The sequence below is a fragment of the Vidua chalybeata genome, chromosome 8 (assembly GCF_026979565.1).
Source record: "Vidua chalybeata isolate OUT-0048 chromosome 8, bVidCha1 merged haplotype, whole genome shotgun sequence".
Classification (NCBI taxonomy): domain Eukaryota; kingdom Metazoa; phylum Chordata; class Aves; order Passeriformes; family Viduidae; genus Vidua; species Vidua chalybeata.
This window is the reverse complement of record NC_071537.1, coordinates 13,655,972-13,670,538: the sequence shown is the minus strand read 5'-3', so window position 1 is coordinate 13,670,538 and position 14,567 is coordinate 13,655,972. Positions and strand designations below refer to the sequence as shown.

The window sequence follows — 14,567 nt, the reverse complement described above, 5'->3', positions numbered from 1 at the left end:
GGGCTAGCAGGTTTGTCAGCTGGCTCTAGGGCTGGGCAGGGTTGGCTCTCCCAGGAGCTCTGAGCTCCCCAAGGTCCACAGTACCTGTAGTGCACCCTGTGCCTCTGCTGCTGTGTGGTGACATGTCCTGCTCAGCCCAGCCAGACCTAATTAGCTTGTTGAATCTCTTCTCCCTCTGGCCTTGTGTTAATCACTTTTCACATTGCTTCCTTCCCAATTCCCTCTGGCCTGATTTGTTCTTACTGTTGCTGATGTGCCTGGAGAGGGGAGCAAGGAAATCCAGCTGGACATGGAAAAGGGCTCCCACTCTGTCCCAGGATGGGCTCTGAGCCAGCAGATGGAGGGGCAGGAGATCACTCAGCCACAGGGAGGTGAGAAAACCACAGGATGGAGGAAAAGCAAGAAATGTAGAGAGCAAAGGAGCCTATTAAGACTGCCCTTCTTTATAGTCCTGCTCTCTTGGTGGAGGGTAAAACCTTCAAGTCCAGTGGGAGAGGCTGTGACTCTTTAGCGCAAGGTTATGTTGGGCTGCAGGGTGCTGTGGGAGCTCAATAGGATCTCCTTCACCTTTCCCCTTGAGGGGCAGGATTAGACTCCAGGACTGGGCACAGGTGGGAATAGAAGTGGCCTGGATTGGGCTCTAGGGTCCATGGTCCCTGGAGTGCTGTTATTGGTATGTCAGATGTGCCATCCGTGCTTGGCTACAGCATCCCCTCCCAGAGATACAGGGAAATGTCTCATTCCCCCATGGGTGCCTGCCCTGGGGCTTGTTGTACTGCTGGGGCAGGAGGTGGCCACATCAGAAGCAGCTTTTAGGTGAGACATGCAGAGACAACTGAAAGAACTTTCTAATTACCACTGTTGCCAGGCTGCCCTCAAAGCAGGACGTCGGGTGGGCTGTGGGGAGCACCCACCCTGGCTGTCCCTGACCTGCTGCCCTCCCTCCAGGCAGCACCCTGTGGGGCACATTTGCACCCTGTGGAGCACATTTCTCTCCAGCAGCAGGCAATGTACCCAGGGCTGGCAGTCCCAGCTGTGGCTGTGACTGACTTGCTGGTGCAGAGATGCAGAAGAAGAGGGAGGAAATGAGGCTGCAGAGGTCTGTGGAGGTGATCAGTGGACAAGGCTGAGCTCCAAGGCAGGGAACTTGTGCCATGCAAGGTGGGGACACTTTTGGGGGGAAGGTTTGGTGGTTTATGATGGTGGTTTATGGCAGAGGGGATTTCCTAGGCAGAGCTGGTCCCCAGGCTGGTGACAGCAGTATCCCAGTAGCGTGTGATGAACTCGAGGGTCCCTGCAGACTGCTCAGCTCCAGTGCCACCACGAGCTGCTGTTGGAGTGGAAGTCAGTGTGGCTGAGCACACTGTGCACCCCTTTGCAGGTTCCTGTGCCTGGCTGTGTAGTGCAGGGGTGCTCTGCAGGAGAGCTGACCCCTAAGTCCCTTGGGCAGTTTTGTGGGCTCTCCTTCTCTGCAGCCTGGGTGCCCCGAGGGACCCCAGAGGGTGCCAGGGCAGGAAGAGGGAGGGCCAAGGCAGGTCTCTCCTCCCCTGCCCTCCCCTCTCCTGCGTTGCTGGGTCTGTTGCTGCCAGAGCAGCTGCCGGCTGGGGCTGTGTGTCTGGGGGATGGCGGTTGCTGAGGCACCCTGGGACCTGCAGGGGCTGCAAACGGTGGGCATCATCCTGCTGCTCTGCTCCAGCCTCAAGATACTCCATGCTCTGGGCATCATCGACCTGACCAGGGGAGGTGGGATGGGGACAGGGATGGGGATGGGGTTGCAATGAGATGGGGTTGTGGTGGTGGAGGTGCTCCTCCTATCCCAAGGGCTGCAGGGTGCTTAGGGGAGTTTCTGAAGGATTAGTGTGGTTTAGTGGTTTAGGGCAATTTTGGGGGGAGGGGGCATTGGGGTGTCTTGCAGCATTAGGGTGTAGGGAACTGGGGAAGTGAGGGTGTCTGGGGGTGTTTCAGAGTGTTAGGATATTGGGTGGGAATATTTGCGGACATTGGAATGTGTGGTGCTGGGTGCAGGATACTAGAAATGTAAGGTGTCTGGGAGCTTTAGGGTGGGGATATCTGGGTCTTGAGGCACTGGGATGCAGTGATGTGTGTGGTGCTGGGGTATGGAGACTGTCTGGGCTATTGGAGTCTCAAGGCAAGGGGATGCAGAGGGCTGGGCTTTGTCAGATGATGGGGAAAAACACTGCAGGTAACTGGGGCTGAGGAGATAAATATGAGCTGGGAGAAAAGAGCCATGAATGTGGGGTGCAGCACCATGCAGGGCAAAGCTTTCTCACTGCTACAGGAATTGGTGGCTATGAGGAAAACATGGGGAAAGAGGCGAGCCCTCCCTGTGGGGCTGTGCCAGGGTTGGGGAGAGAAGAGGATGCTCTGGGTGTTGAACTTCCTGGATTGACAAGTGGGTACTGAGGATAGGGCTGGATGTGGCCAAAGAAGAGGACCCTAAATATGTCAGAGCAATGGATACACGACCTGTTGGTTGTGCCTGGCGAGGGTGGGAGTGCAGGGAGCTGCATGGTGCTGATGCCTGGTTTCCTTTGGCTCGACGGTGCCACAGACAGTCCCAGCTCAGACAACAGCTGCCAATAGACTTTGCATGAATGTGTTTTGGGGTTGGTTTGCCTCCATCCCCTCTGCCTCCTTGCTGGCACTGGGGATGCTGTGAAATAAAGGGACTGCAGATCACATCCCCTTGGGCAACCAGATTTTGGAATGGGAGGTGTGTGGCCAGGAGTGATCAGAGAAGCATCTAGGAGGAGAGGAGAGGAGAGGAGAGGAGAGGAGAGGAGAGGAGAGGAGAGGAGAGGAGAGGAGAGGAGAGGAGAGGAGAGGAGAGGAGAGGAGAGGAGAGGAGAGGAGAGGAGAGGAGAGGAGAGGAGAGGAGAGGAGAGGAGAGGAGAGGAGAGGAGAGGAGAGGAGAGGAGAGGAGAGTGCTGTGCCCAGGAGGTGCTTTCAACAGGTGCTTTTGATGGAGGATGTTCCTGAGCTGCCTGGGGTCTGGCCGGGGTGTGGCTGAAGCACATCCACTTTTTGTCCCTGTGCCTTACTGTGGAGGGTACGGATGGCATCTGGGTAATGGATATGCAGAGCCCTAGCTCTCTTGTGGAACACACTGCTTGCAGCCAAGAGGAGCTGCTGCTGTGCTGGAGCATTTTTTTGGGTAGTTCCTCTGGCACCTTGGATGTGCTGGTTCCTGCTGCCAGAGGAGGTGCTGATGGGGGCAGGATGTGTCCCTGTGTGTGGGTTTTGCAGCAGGGTGATGCATATGGCTGTCCCAGTCCTGCAGCTTTGTCTGCTCCGTTTGGGGAGCCCCTGAGCTCCACTGTCTCTTGGGATGTGTATCCTCTCCCATTCGCTGCTCGCAACATTCTGTACGTGGTGTGGTCTGAAGAAATTATTATTCTGCAACATCTCCTTTGGGCACAGCCAGGCTGGATCACTGTCACAGGCTGGGGATGGGAATGGGGACAGCAGTGCTGTGAGCCCCACTGGGGACTGCTCAGCACAAGGGTTGTGCTGTGTTTCTCCCTCTGGCACCAGGGAATATCCTGGTCCTGAGACTTTGCTGTCCCACGAACTGCAGCTCACTTGGCAGCTTTGCTGCTCCACCCCCAGGACAGGGACTCCTTGGCCCTGGGAGATGCCAGCTGTGATTTCATCCCTCTGATGGATGACCGTCTGGCACCTTTGCTGCACTTGGCTCTGCATTGCTGACTGATGAGGGTCATTTGCAGAGTTGCTGTTGGTGGGACACATCCTGACTTCTCCCCAGGGGAGACTCACTCTTCCTCGTGCTGAGCATCATTGCAGACCCCAGAGAGCTGTGGTTGATGGCACTGCCTGAGGCTGGGTACTTCCCTGAGTGCTGAGCCCTGCACTGGGATGATTGTCAGCCACAGGTTTTAGGGGCAGCTGGGTTCAGATCAGCCTTGGGATACCAGCTCCTCCTGACTTGCCAACTGACCCAGTGTTGCCCCACGGGGCCAAGCAGGGGCTGTGAGTGCTGCATGACTGGTGGGCTGCTGGTGCTCTGCTCCCCTCCTGGAATGGTGCTGTGCCCTGGAGCCGGGGACATTGTAGGGGGTCTTGTCATGGGATGCACATTTTCCACCCATCAGGATCGTGCATTTATTGACAGGTTACTGAGGGTGATGGGGGAGTTTTGGCACTGCCTGTTGGTTTGTTATTGAGGGTGTATTCTAGCAGGAGGGTGCCAGGGAAGGGGTGGGCTGGTCTCCCCACCCAGCTGTCACTGGAAGGGCACTGGTGGCTGTGGCTCTATGGGAGGACAAGGACATTTTTATGCACCTGTCTCCTGTTTTTCCTCTGGGGAGGCCACGGAGCAGCCCAGGCTTGGGTCCTCCGTGGGAAGGGGGTGTCAGCCCAGCCCTGGGTAACCCTCAGCACGGTAGCATTGGCTGGATCCAGCCTCCAAGGGCACATCAGCTGCTGCTGGCTCGATACAAAGTGGCCCGTGGCCATCCTGATGGCAATCATTGCTGGGGGTAGGGTAGGTCCCTTCGGAGCCAGGCTTCAGGATTTATTTCAACAGCATGTGGAGGTGGGGATGGGAAATTCCTTCCCCTTCTGGTGCTACTCAAGGATAGAGTCTCGGCTTGTGTGTGTTTGTGTGCTTTGAAGTTGCCGAGCTGAGTGATGCATGGGAAGCGACAAGGCACTTAACCCGGCAGCCCTCCCGCCGCAGATAAAACACTGCCTGCCCTTTCTGTTCTGTGCCGGCCGCTGGATGGCCCTTACAGAAGGGTGGAGAGCAGAGTGGATCTGGAAAAGGAGCTGTTGCTGGCAGGGACAGGGCTTCGTGCTGCAATGTCCCTTGTGTCCAGAGTGGCAGCACATGGTTGGGCACTGCACCTCATCTTTGGGCAGAGCTGTTTCCCAGCAAGGAGGAGCAGCTCCCAGACTTGCTTGTGGTTTGGATGCTGGGGACAGAAAGAGGGTGTGTGTCCTACTCAGCAGAGCCCTTGTGTTCACTAAAGCCAGGACAGCAAAACCCCAGTCCTGGTCACCCCTCTCCTGTTGTTAAGCTGCATGTGCTGAATGTGCTCCCTCCCCTGCCCTGGGGACCCTGGAATTGGGCCCCCTTCGGTTTCCTCCTTGAGAAAACGCCCATGTTCTTTTTTTTTTTTCTTTTTCCTTCTTTATAACAAACTAAAGTGTAACTTGCACCCGACCTGACCTACTGCACGTGCCTATACCTGCTGCCCCTGTGAGTCCAACCACAGTTTACTCTCTGTTGCATCTCTCTCGCTGTGTGGTTTCCCTCCTGCCCTGCTCCCTCCCGGGTCCATCACCCCAGCATGGGGTGTTGCTCTGACCACCCTGTCCCTTCCCTCTCAGCAAAGGGGATATTTCTGCCTGTCAGGTCTGTTCCCACAGCTCAGCTCTGCTGGAAGGACCTGGCCCCAGAGCATCCTTGGAAGGCTGAAAGGTGCAATTTCCCTTTCCCTCTGCAAATTAAAGCCCTGGAAGGGTAGCTCTGACAAAATAATGGTTTATATACAACTGGTGCCCACTTCTAGGAAAGAAAAGTCCTCTTTCCTCACCTGTCTGCAAACCCTGGAGCAGACAGGAGCTAGGTTGTGCTGTTCTGCCAGTGCCAAGATCCTGGTCCTCACCCTTGCCCCTGTCACCCCCTGATAAATGCCAGGGGATGTGTTTGTTCATCCCCATAGGTTTGCAGCTCACTGTCACCCTGCTGGGGATGCCACATGCCTGGGGAGAATTTGCCCTCTTTGAGTGGCTTTTTGTGATGTCCTGCTGGATCCATGACCTCCTGGAGCTATTCTCCATCCCCCAGAATGATGGAGCTGCCTTGGTGTGAGCTCAGAGGGTCCCATGTTCTGCTTGTGGGCACTTTGGGGCCAATCTGCCAAGAAGTGGCTGCTGGATGCAGACCCATGTCCCTGTCCTGGAGCTGGGTACCATGCAACACCATTTTCCTGGCATCTGGGGCTCAGCTTAGCCCCACAAGGCTGTGAAAGGGCTTCTGTGGCAGCTATTTGCTAGAACCCTAGAGAAACAACCCCAAAACCAGGGCTGAGGATGCATAGGCATTGTGACCTGCTCTTTGCAGATGTACAGGATGCTTGGAGAAAACACAGTGACAAACCAGAGCTCCAAAGGGACTTTGCACCTTTTGTCCCATTTGTCCCCATGCTGGTGTTTGCCTCCCCTCGGAGGCTGGAGCCCAGCATGGCCTTCATCCCCTCCTCTTCCTCCTTTCCCTACCTGCAGCGTTAGTCCTGCGCTGAGTTTGCTGGCTTGAGGCACTGTGGGAAGGGAGGGAGGGGGTCTGCAGCCATGGGGCAAAACCAGCTGGGACAGATGGGGCTGAGTGAAACCATTGGGGTTCAATTGGGGGAACAGGGGGTGGCATTGGGGTCAGTACAGTGAGGGGACCTACTATTAATGCAGGGTGACCTGGATGCAGTGGCCATGGGCCAGGCTGGTGTGGGGAGTCCCTCACCCAGAGCTGTAGCCTGGCCAAGGCAAAGCCCCGTTTCCCTTCTGGCTGTCTCAAAGCAGGTCCCTGGGCCCGGGTCCCAGTGTTGCACTGGGGTGGGGGTGCATGCTGCAGTCTGGGCTGCATGGGGGGTCCGGTGCATGCTTTGCCTTCAGCCCGTGGCTGCCAGCAGGATCAAACCCAGCCCGAGCTTAGGGAGGATGCAATGCCCTGGATCCGCCACCGGCTGTTTCTTGGGCTTCATTCTGTCTTGCCTCCCTGCAGAGCCCCTCGGAGAGGGTCCCCAGGGAGCAGGTAACTGTCCTCAAGGCTAAAGGACAAAGTCTGGCCCTGCCGTTTCCTGACTCTCTGGGCTCCTGGCAGTCTCCAGGGCACCTTGGTATGATGGGGGTGTAAAGAGGGCGTGGGTAGCCTAGCAGGGTTGTCCTCATCCTTCCCAAGGATGGATATTCCAGTGCTGGGTTTGTCCTGGGATTGAGCAGGAAGGTCGACCAGAGCCTGGGCTGGGTTTTGCCTTCCTGCTCCTCCAGCCTCACTCTGCATGTGCTGCCTCTGCTCAGATCACCCTGCGCCGGGTGCCCAACCCTGCTGCCCGTCGGGACCGGGGGCTGACGCTGTGTTAATTCTTCTGCTTGGTGACTCCTTCTTTCTTCCAGGCAACCCGCCAGTCCAAACTAAAAAAGCGCTGAAGCAGCGATTCCTCAAACTGCTGCCCTGCTGCCGGCCCAAATCCATCCCCTCGCTCAGTGAAAGCAAGTGCTTCTTCTTGCCTTTGTGTGTGTTTGTCCCCGGCGGTGCTGCTGCCTGCTCTCCGCCCTGGCCCTGCCTGCGGGAAGGGGACGCCTCCGCCTCTCCCCTGCCCTGGCTGTCAGGATCAGCCCTGCCCTGGAGGCGTCCGATCCCATGGGCTCTGCACCCACCTCTGTCGTTACCTGCTCACAGGCTGGTTTCCTCCCTCTTCGTCTCCCTGGAGCAGCTCCCACGGGATGCACAGCGGCAAGGACCGCTTGGGAGCTGGCTCAGGGCAGCAGGGCCCTCCTGGCACTGGTCTAAGGGGTGGGGAATTGTTTCTCTAAGCTGAGGGTCGGTTTGGAGATGGAGGTGTGATGGGGTGATGAACGAGACTGAGCAGGGAGTGAGTGCAGAGTCCCTTAACCCCCTGTGCTGGGTGTGCTTGGTTCCTTGGTGAGTCCAAGCCCCTGGTCAGGATCTCTCCCAGCTCCAAGCCAATCCCCCCTGGGAGAAGGTGAGTATGGAGCGGCAGGGTCTGAACCATCCCACAAAGAGGGAGTACCTGCTGTGTGCCCCTCTTGGCTGAGTGGGGTCTAGGGGTGCTGGTTGCTGCAGCCAGGGGTTGTGCAGCTTGGCAGATGGTGGAGAGAAGCCATCAAGGAAGGTGGGAGCACAGTGGATAGAAAAGAATCAGGAAAGGCTGGGAGGGGTGGGTGGCATTTGGGGCCGGGGGTTCTGAGGGGCAACTCTCCTGCTGGATGTGAGCCCTGGTGCTGCAGGACATCAAGGGTCTGAACTCCACAGGGCAGATGCCTGTGCTGGTGGGAGGAGAAGGGCAGGCAGGGAGGGTTTCAGCACTGGGGGGTTTTCACACTTCTTTTGTGCCCAGCCTGGGCTGTACTGGAGTGGGGTTGTTGCCCAGTCCTGGTCTGTAAGCCAGGGTGTCTATGAGTGTCCTCTTCTGGCATAGACCCAGCTCTGGCTGAGCAGAGCACCCCAAAAATGTGTAAACCTGGGCAGGTGTGAGAGGACAGCATGTGCTGTGCAGAGGACAGCATGTGCCTCTCTGCCCCCTGGCATCACAAGATAAGGCAGGACAGTGCTGGCCTCAGCCACCCTCTCTTCCCCTGGGTTCCTTGCAGACAGTGTTGAGGATGAGTTTGAGCTCTCCACCGTCTGCCACCGCCCCGAGGGGCTGGAGCAGCTGCAGGAGCAGACCAAGTTCACCCGCAAAGAGCTGCAAGTCCTGTACCGAGGCTTCAAGAATGTGAGTACTCCTTGACCAGCTTTGATAGCCCCCACCTCTGCTGCCATGTCCACCTCGGGGTACTGCTTTCTTTGTGAAAGATTTGGGGTTGAAGTTTATATAAGGCTACAGCCTGATCTTACGTCCAGGGAGCTCAGTGGGGAGACCTGATCCTGGGTACAGAGAGCCCCCTTCCTGGGTGCCTGGGATTCAGAGCTCCTCCAGTGAGGGGTGCAGCCCAAAAAATCAGGGAGATGCTCTAAGCAGCCTTTCTAGCCACCCCACCAGGTGCACAGGGCTGGATAGCAAGGCAAGGCAGCCACAGGTTTGTAGGGGATGTTCAGCCCTTTTTTGCAATGTGGAAGTGACGTTGTGACCTTGCCCTGGCAGGAGTGCCCAAGCGGCATTGTCAACGAAGAAAACTTCAAGCAGATCTATTCACAGTTCTTCCCTCAAGGAGGTGAGTGCCCATCCCTGTCCCCATACACATGGGTGCCTCTGTGGGACAGAGGGTCACACAGCACCCCCTCATGCTGTCTGCCTCCCTGCAGACTCCAGCACCTACGCCACCTTCCTCTTCAACGCCTTTGACACTGACCATGATGGCTCCGTCAGCTTTGAGGTGAGCTGTGGCCAAGAAGGGGTGATGGGGTGCAGCGGGGCAAGGAGAGCACAGCCCTTCAGGGACCATGGACTGGGGTCAGCAGTGTTGTTGTTGCAGATGGATGAAGAGTTGGCAGGCCTAGTGGAGTTTATTAAATTCCCAGAGGCAACAGAAAACCAATTGAAAGCAAAAAAAAGGGGCTTTCTGTATTTTCTGGGTAGGGTTGTGTAGAGACCCAGACTGGCAGACACAGCCATAGCTGGGTCTTGTTCAGGCTTTGGCTGAACACATTGTCCTCTTGGTTGCTGTGACCCAAGGGAGTAGTGTGGGAAATGTACAGAGTTTAGCAATTTTTTCTCCCCCAACTCTTTTTGATACCAAACATTTTGCCTTGTCAGCCCAGCCCCAGGGCATATCAGCTTTGGGGCTGAGTTCCTCTCTGCAGGAGAATCAAGCAGGGCTGTACTCTGTGTCTCTGAGGCCCTTTGTGGCTGTAACTCCCATTTGCCTGCCCTGTCCATCCTTGCAGGACTTTGTGTCTGGGCTGTCCACCATCCTGCGGGGCACCATTGATGATCGCCTGAACTGGGCCTTCAACCTCTATGACCTGAACAAAGATGGCTGCATCACCAAAGAGGTGGGATGGGGGTCCAGACTGGTGCCCGGTGCCAGTGCAAGTCTGCACCTGGCAGGGACAAGGGCAGAACTTGGTTGAGCTCTGGAGGAGAGCCCAGGGGATCAATATTTAACTGAGCTCAGCTTTGCAAATGTTCCTCCTGGCCTCCTGGCACTGGTGTGTCTCTGGGATGGAGGGTGGATGAGTGGTGTGCAGCTTTGGGGCTCCATCCACACATGGCCCCACACTGTGCACAGAGCCAGCACAAACATATTTGAGCACCCCACAGGTCCTTCAAGAGCATCAAGAAAAAGGTGTGGGTTGGGGACCAGGTGGAGGCAGAGCCCCATGTTGACACTGCAACCCTGCTCCCCTTCCCATCAGGAAATGCTGGACATCATGAAGTCCATCTATGACATGATGGGCAAATACACCTACCCGGCCATGCGGGAGGAAGCACCCCGGGAGCATGTGGAGAACTTCTTCCAGGTGAGCTGAGTACATTCTCAAGAAGCATGAGCACATGGGGAAGCAGAGCTCCAGCGCAGAGCTGCAGTTGATGCAGTAGAAAACACCCCACTCTGGGGATGAAGCAGGGCTGTGTTGGTCCTGTTGGTGCTTGGGCATGCCTGGGGCCAGGAGTGCACTGTGTCCAGCCCCTGTGGGACCTGGGCAAGGGGTACCAGGTTCTCCCTAGGGCTGGGGCTGTCCCTGCTATGCTCCCTGTGCTGTGCTTGTCTGCAGAAAATGGACCGGAATAAGGATGGCGTGGTGACAATCGAGGAGTTCCTGGAGTCCTGCCAGAAGGTAAAGTCACCAGCAACTCTTCTCTGAGCTAGGTCACCACCCTCTTCTTTGGGGACCTTTGTCCCTCTTGCTTCCTTCCTGCAGAGAGGGAGTGAAGCCAGGGCTCCCAGGGGCAAGGCTGGAGCTCTGCTTTGGGAACTGTACCCATGCCAGCATCCTTGTACAGATGAGGAGAGCCATGGATCCCAGCAGGGCTTGGAAACTGCCTGTAATCCCTGGGGCTCTTGTCCCATGTGCCAGAGTTGCCATGAGGGTAAAGCCAGGTTTGGGGGAGCTGCCTAGATGCTGTTCTGTGCCCATATTGTGTGCTTCCCACCTGCTCCTGACAGGATGAGAACATCATGCGATCCATGCAGCTGTTCGACAGCGTGATTTAGCTCCCGGACCTGCCTCCAGATGAGCTCTCCTGACACTGGGCCCAGAACCTTCTTCTCTCTCTTGACTTTTCCTTTGAGACTCCCCTCCTCTGGCTGCACAGACACCTCCATGGAAAGGGGCCTTCCTTCTGTGAGATGCAGTCAGTGCTGAGATTTTCCCTTTCCCCTGGCCCAGCTCTGCTTTCCTTGGGGAATCCCAAGCAGGTGCTCCCAGATGTTGGAGCATGGGCATGGCTGGCACAGGATGAGAATTTTACCTGGATGGACCTCTCTGCACCCAATCCTGGTGGAAAAGATGCATCCTTGGGCTGCAGTAGATGTTTTCCCCATGCACACCACCCTGTGCAGCCACAGCTCGCCTACCCTGATCCTCCCCAGCCCCAGGAGCCCCCAGTCCCAGCTCCAGCCCAAATCCTCCAGCAACACAGTCTAGAAACCAGTGAAGTCTTGCAATGGGCACAGTCAGTGCCTCGGCTTCCTCCCCTGCCCTGGCTGTGCCCTGCTGTGGGAAGCGTGTCTGGTGTGTCCACTGTGAGCCACTGGCCACCCTCCCTGTCCTGGGCCAGTGGGTGGGCAGGGGGGCTGTGCCTGGAGAAGGCAACCACGTGAGCCCTTGGGGTTCATTGCTGCATGAGCTATAGGGAGTGTCCCCTGATCCCAGGGATCCTGGTTAGACCTACAAGCTCTTCCTGACAGGGGCAGAGGGAAGGCTAAAGAGACTTCGAAGTGACTTGTGACACTTGTCCCCCAGGATGGACGATGCAGGGGTGGGAGAGCTGTAACCTCAGCCCCTGTCCCTCAGGTTTGGGGTGCTGGCACAGGGGGACCCCAGGGATCCACTTTGAGACTCTAGTGGAGAGACACTCTTTCCAGCCCTTCCTGAGGTATGGGGACATGTGGAAGAGGGAGATGGGCTGGTCTCTGGTGGCCATTCTGGTCCCATAGGGCTCACAGCCATGCTCCTGGCATCATTAGCTGCTGACCTTGCCCTGCTCCTGTGCCCTGGCCCATCCCAGCCCACCTGCTGCCCCGGTGATGAGGGAATGAGCAATGATGCAGAGAGGTGTCCCCACAGGATAGCCCTGTGCTGGTGACATAGCTGAGCTGGCAGCTCCTGGAGGAGAAAGTCAAGGCTGGGGTTAGACAGGAGTCACTGCCATGCTGCTGGCAGGCTGGAGGGTCACCTTGGGGCAGGGGACTCTTCTCCTTTTCCCAGCATGGACATGTGAGAGGCTGCTTGGGGACCTTGGGGATGGAGACTCTGGGTTTTTGTCACCACCAGCTCCTTGGACATGGGTGTGTGCAGACAGGCCTGTCCTGCCCACATACCACTCCAAGTCATAGCTGGGAGAGTGATGCCCAATGGCTAATGATCCCATGCCAACTCCAGAAGCCCTTCACAGGCACTGGGAATGTACCTAGCCCTGACAGCCCCGACTGTGGCTCCACTCTCTGTATCCTTGGCCAGGGGTGGTTTGGGCTGGCCTGAGCTGCGATGTCTGGGATCAGCACCCACGCTGGGCCAGACCCAGGCTGAGGCTCTGGGGCTGGAGACATTAGAATTTAACCCCTGGGGCTCTGAGCCAAAGCTAAGGGGCTGCTTCCCGGGGGCCGTCCCTGTCCCAGCCCTTGCAGACATCACATGTTTTTTAGGCTCATTTGACACATTATTTATCTCGCAGACATGATGTGTTTTTTAGGTTCATTCAACTGTTCATCTCACAGACCTGTTCCCAGGTTTGCTGTGGGGCTGAGCTCCCACTTGCATTCTCCTAAGGGTGGGAGGGCCTTACCCCTCCATCTCTTCAGCCCTCTTCTCCCTCTTCCCAGCTCTCTGGGGTACCCATCGTTCGCTGCCATGTGGAGCACCTGCCGCCTCCCCCCTCACGCTGTAGGTCGCATGGTGTGACCCCCTGCCCCAGGGCATGGTGACCCACAACCCGCTTGGCATCTCCAGTCTGTATATTTTGTATTATAACAATTATATGAGTTAAAAAAAAAACAAAACAAAAAACCAACAAAAAACCAATAAAACCTAACCACAATCGCTATGCACACTACTGTTCTGTCTTTGCATCTGTCAGTTGCCTGGGATGGGAGGGCAGGAAAAACGAGGGGTCTCTGCAGAGGGTTGGTATCCCTTTTGGGGTGCTGTGGTTGCAGGGTGCTCTGCATGGGTGCTCTGGGAGGTTGCATGGGGGACAGGGTGCACACTGAGCTTAGCCATGCTGTTGGTGGTCCTGTAAATATAGATTTTCTCCTGCTAAGAGGCTGGAGGTGTTAAGGTTAAAAAGCTCTTACATGAAGTGTGTCATATTTCAGGAGTCAGGCTGCCAGGTGTGTTTTCAGCTTGCCACAGATACTGCTGGGTGAACCCAAGCTTGGGACCAGGTGGCCCTTGTTAGGATGTGGTATTTAAGGCTGTGCTAACAGGAACATGGTCGCCTACCACCTTAAGGAGGTGGGTATGGACTGGGGAGGGGGTTATCTCATGGCAATTATTGGTTGTTAGAAAAGTCAGCACTGAAAACTGGGAAAAATTAAGTAAACAGTCATGTAAGTAAGAAAGTGGCAGATCTAGAGAGCAATGGACCTGATGTGGGACAGCAAAATGGTCCAGCATTCTACAGACTGTGGTCCAGGAACTGAAAGCTCAATGCAAAGAGCTGCCTGGAGACCAAGCAGAGCCTTAAAAGGATGGGCTCTGGCTGTGGGGGGTAATTACCATTGTGGGACTGGGTAAGCAGCAAGTCTGATCTTTCCAAAGCCTCTGACTCTCCAGGGACCTTTTTGGGCTGCTGGCCATCACCCAGGGCTGTGTATGGCAGTATGAATGGGCCTGAGCACGTTTTCCCCTCTAACCCACTTTCCCTGGTATATCCTATCCCCTGAGCTCTGTTTGGCTGGTTGCTATTTTGGGCAATGACATCCAAGGGCTTGATGTGCCCTCTTGTGGCACAGGGATGCTGTGAGCCACTGATGGGATCCCTTGGGTCCGTGTCCCCGGGGGGGGAAGGGAAGGGAAGAGGCTGAGGTGATAATAGGAAAAACGGCACTGCGGGCCCCAGCCTTCGAATGCTGCCACAGCCTTTTCACACATGATGGGAAAGGGTTTGTGCAGGGAGTGTAGCTTTTGGAGTGGGGGGTGGGAAAGCATCTCTGGGAGTAAAAAATAATCTGTTTAGCTCTTCCCCCAAACAGGTGGTCAGGAAGGGCCTGAGGGCAGGGAGGCCTGGATCCTTTAGTTGTGCCTTCAGCTTGCCATGAGAAGCTGCTGTGTGATCCACGGCTTGGATGACCCTTGTTAGTAGGAGGTGGCATTTAAGGGTGGACAACCAAGTCATTTGGTTTATGATGAGAACAGAGAGGAGAGCTGATGGATCCCTGGAAAAGGGCAGCCTTGTGTTTCTAGACAAGTTTTCCCCAGCTTTCAGAGGAAAAATTAATAGTACTAAGTGGTAAAACAGCTGAGCAACTGGATGAGGCAGCTGATGCAGCCCGAGGCAGTGATTCACTCCAGCATCCTGAATACTGCCTAGAAACAAGCATTTTGTAAAAGAATGGGATTCTAACACTGGGAGAACTATTACTGTAGGATTATTTTGCCATGATCAGAGATATGAGCACCCCTTCAGGGTCTTTTGTGACACTGTGTGAAAGTCCTGTGTGTTCTCCACACAGATTCT

General features: G+C 56.0%; 1 protein-coding gene across 2 annotated transcripts in view; it reads left to right on the top strand.

Moving 5' to 3' along the window:
* The window catches only part of KCNIP2 (potassium voltage-gated channel interacting protein 2), a 43,877-nt gene extending 30,941 nt beyond the window's left edge, over positions 1-12,936 (top strand). The window contains exons 2-9 of one of the 2 annotated variants that reach the window (XM_053949008.1): positions 7,156-7,251; positions 8,374-8,498; positions 8,868-8,937; positions 9,029-9,099; positions 9,611-9,718; positions 10,082-10,186; positions 10,442-10,504; positions 10,834-12,936. In XM_053949008.1, coding sequence (XP_053804983.1) covers positions 7,156-7,251; positions 8,374-8,498; positions 8,868-8,937; positions 9,029-9,099; positions 9,611-9,718; positions 10,082-10,186; positions 10,442-10,504; positions 10,834-10,881 — 686 coding nt within the window. In that variant the 3' untranslated portion in view covers positions 10,882-12,936. The remainder of the gene's footprint in view (positions 1-7,155; positions 7,252-8,373; positions 8,499-8,867; positions 8,938-9,028; positions 9,100-9,610; positions 9,719-10,081; positions 10,187-10,441; positions 10,505-10,833) is intronic. The other variant, XM_053949009.1, reaches the window with a different exon arrangement.
* Positions 12,937-14,567: the final 1,631 nt, after the last annotated feature.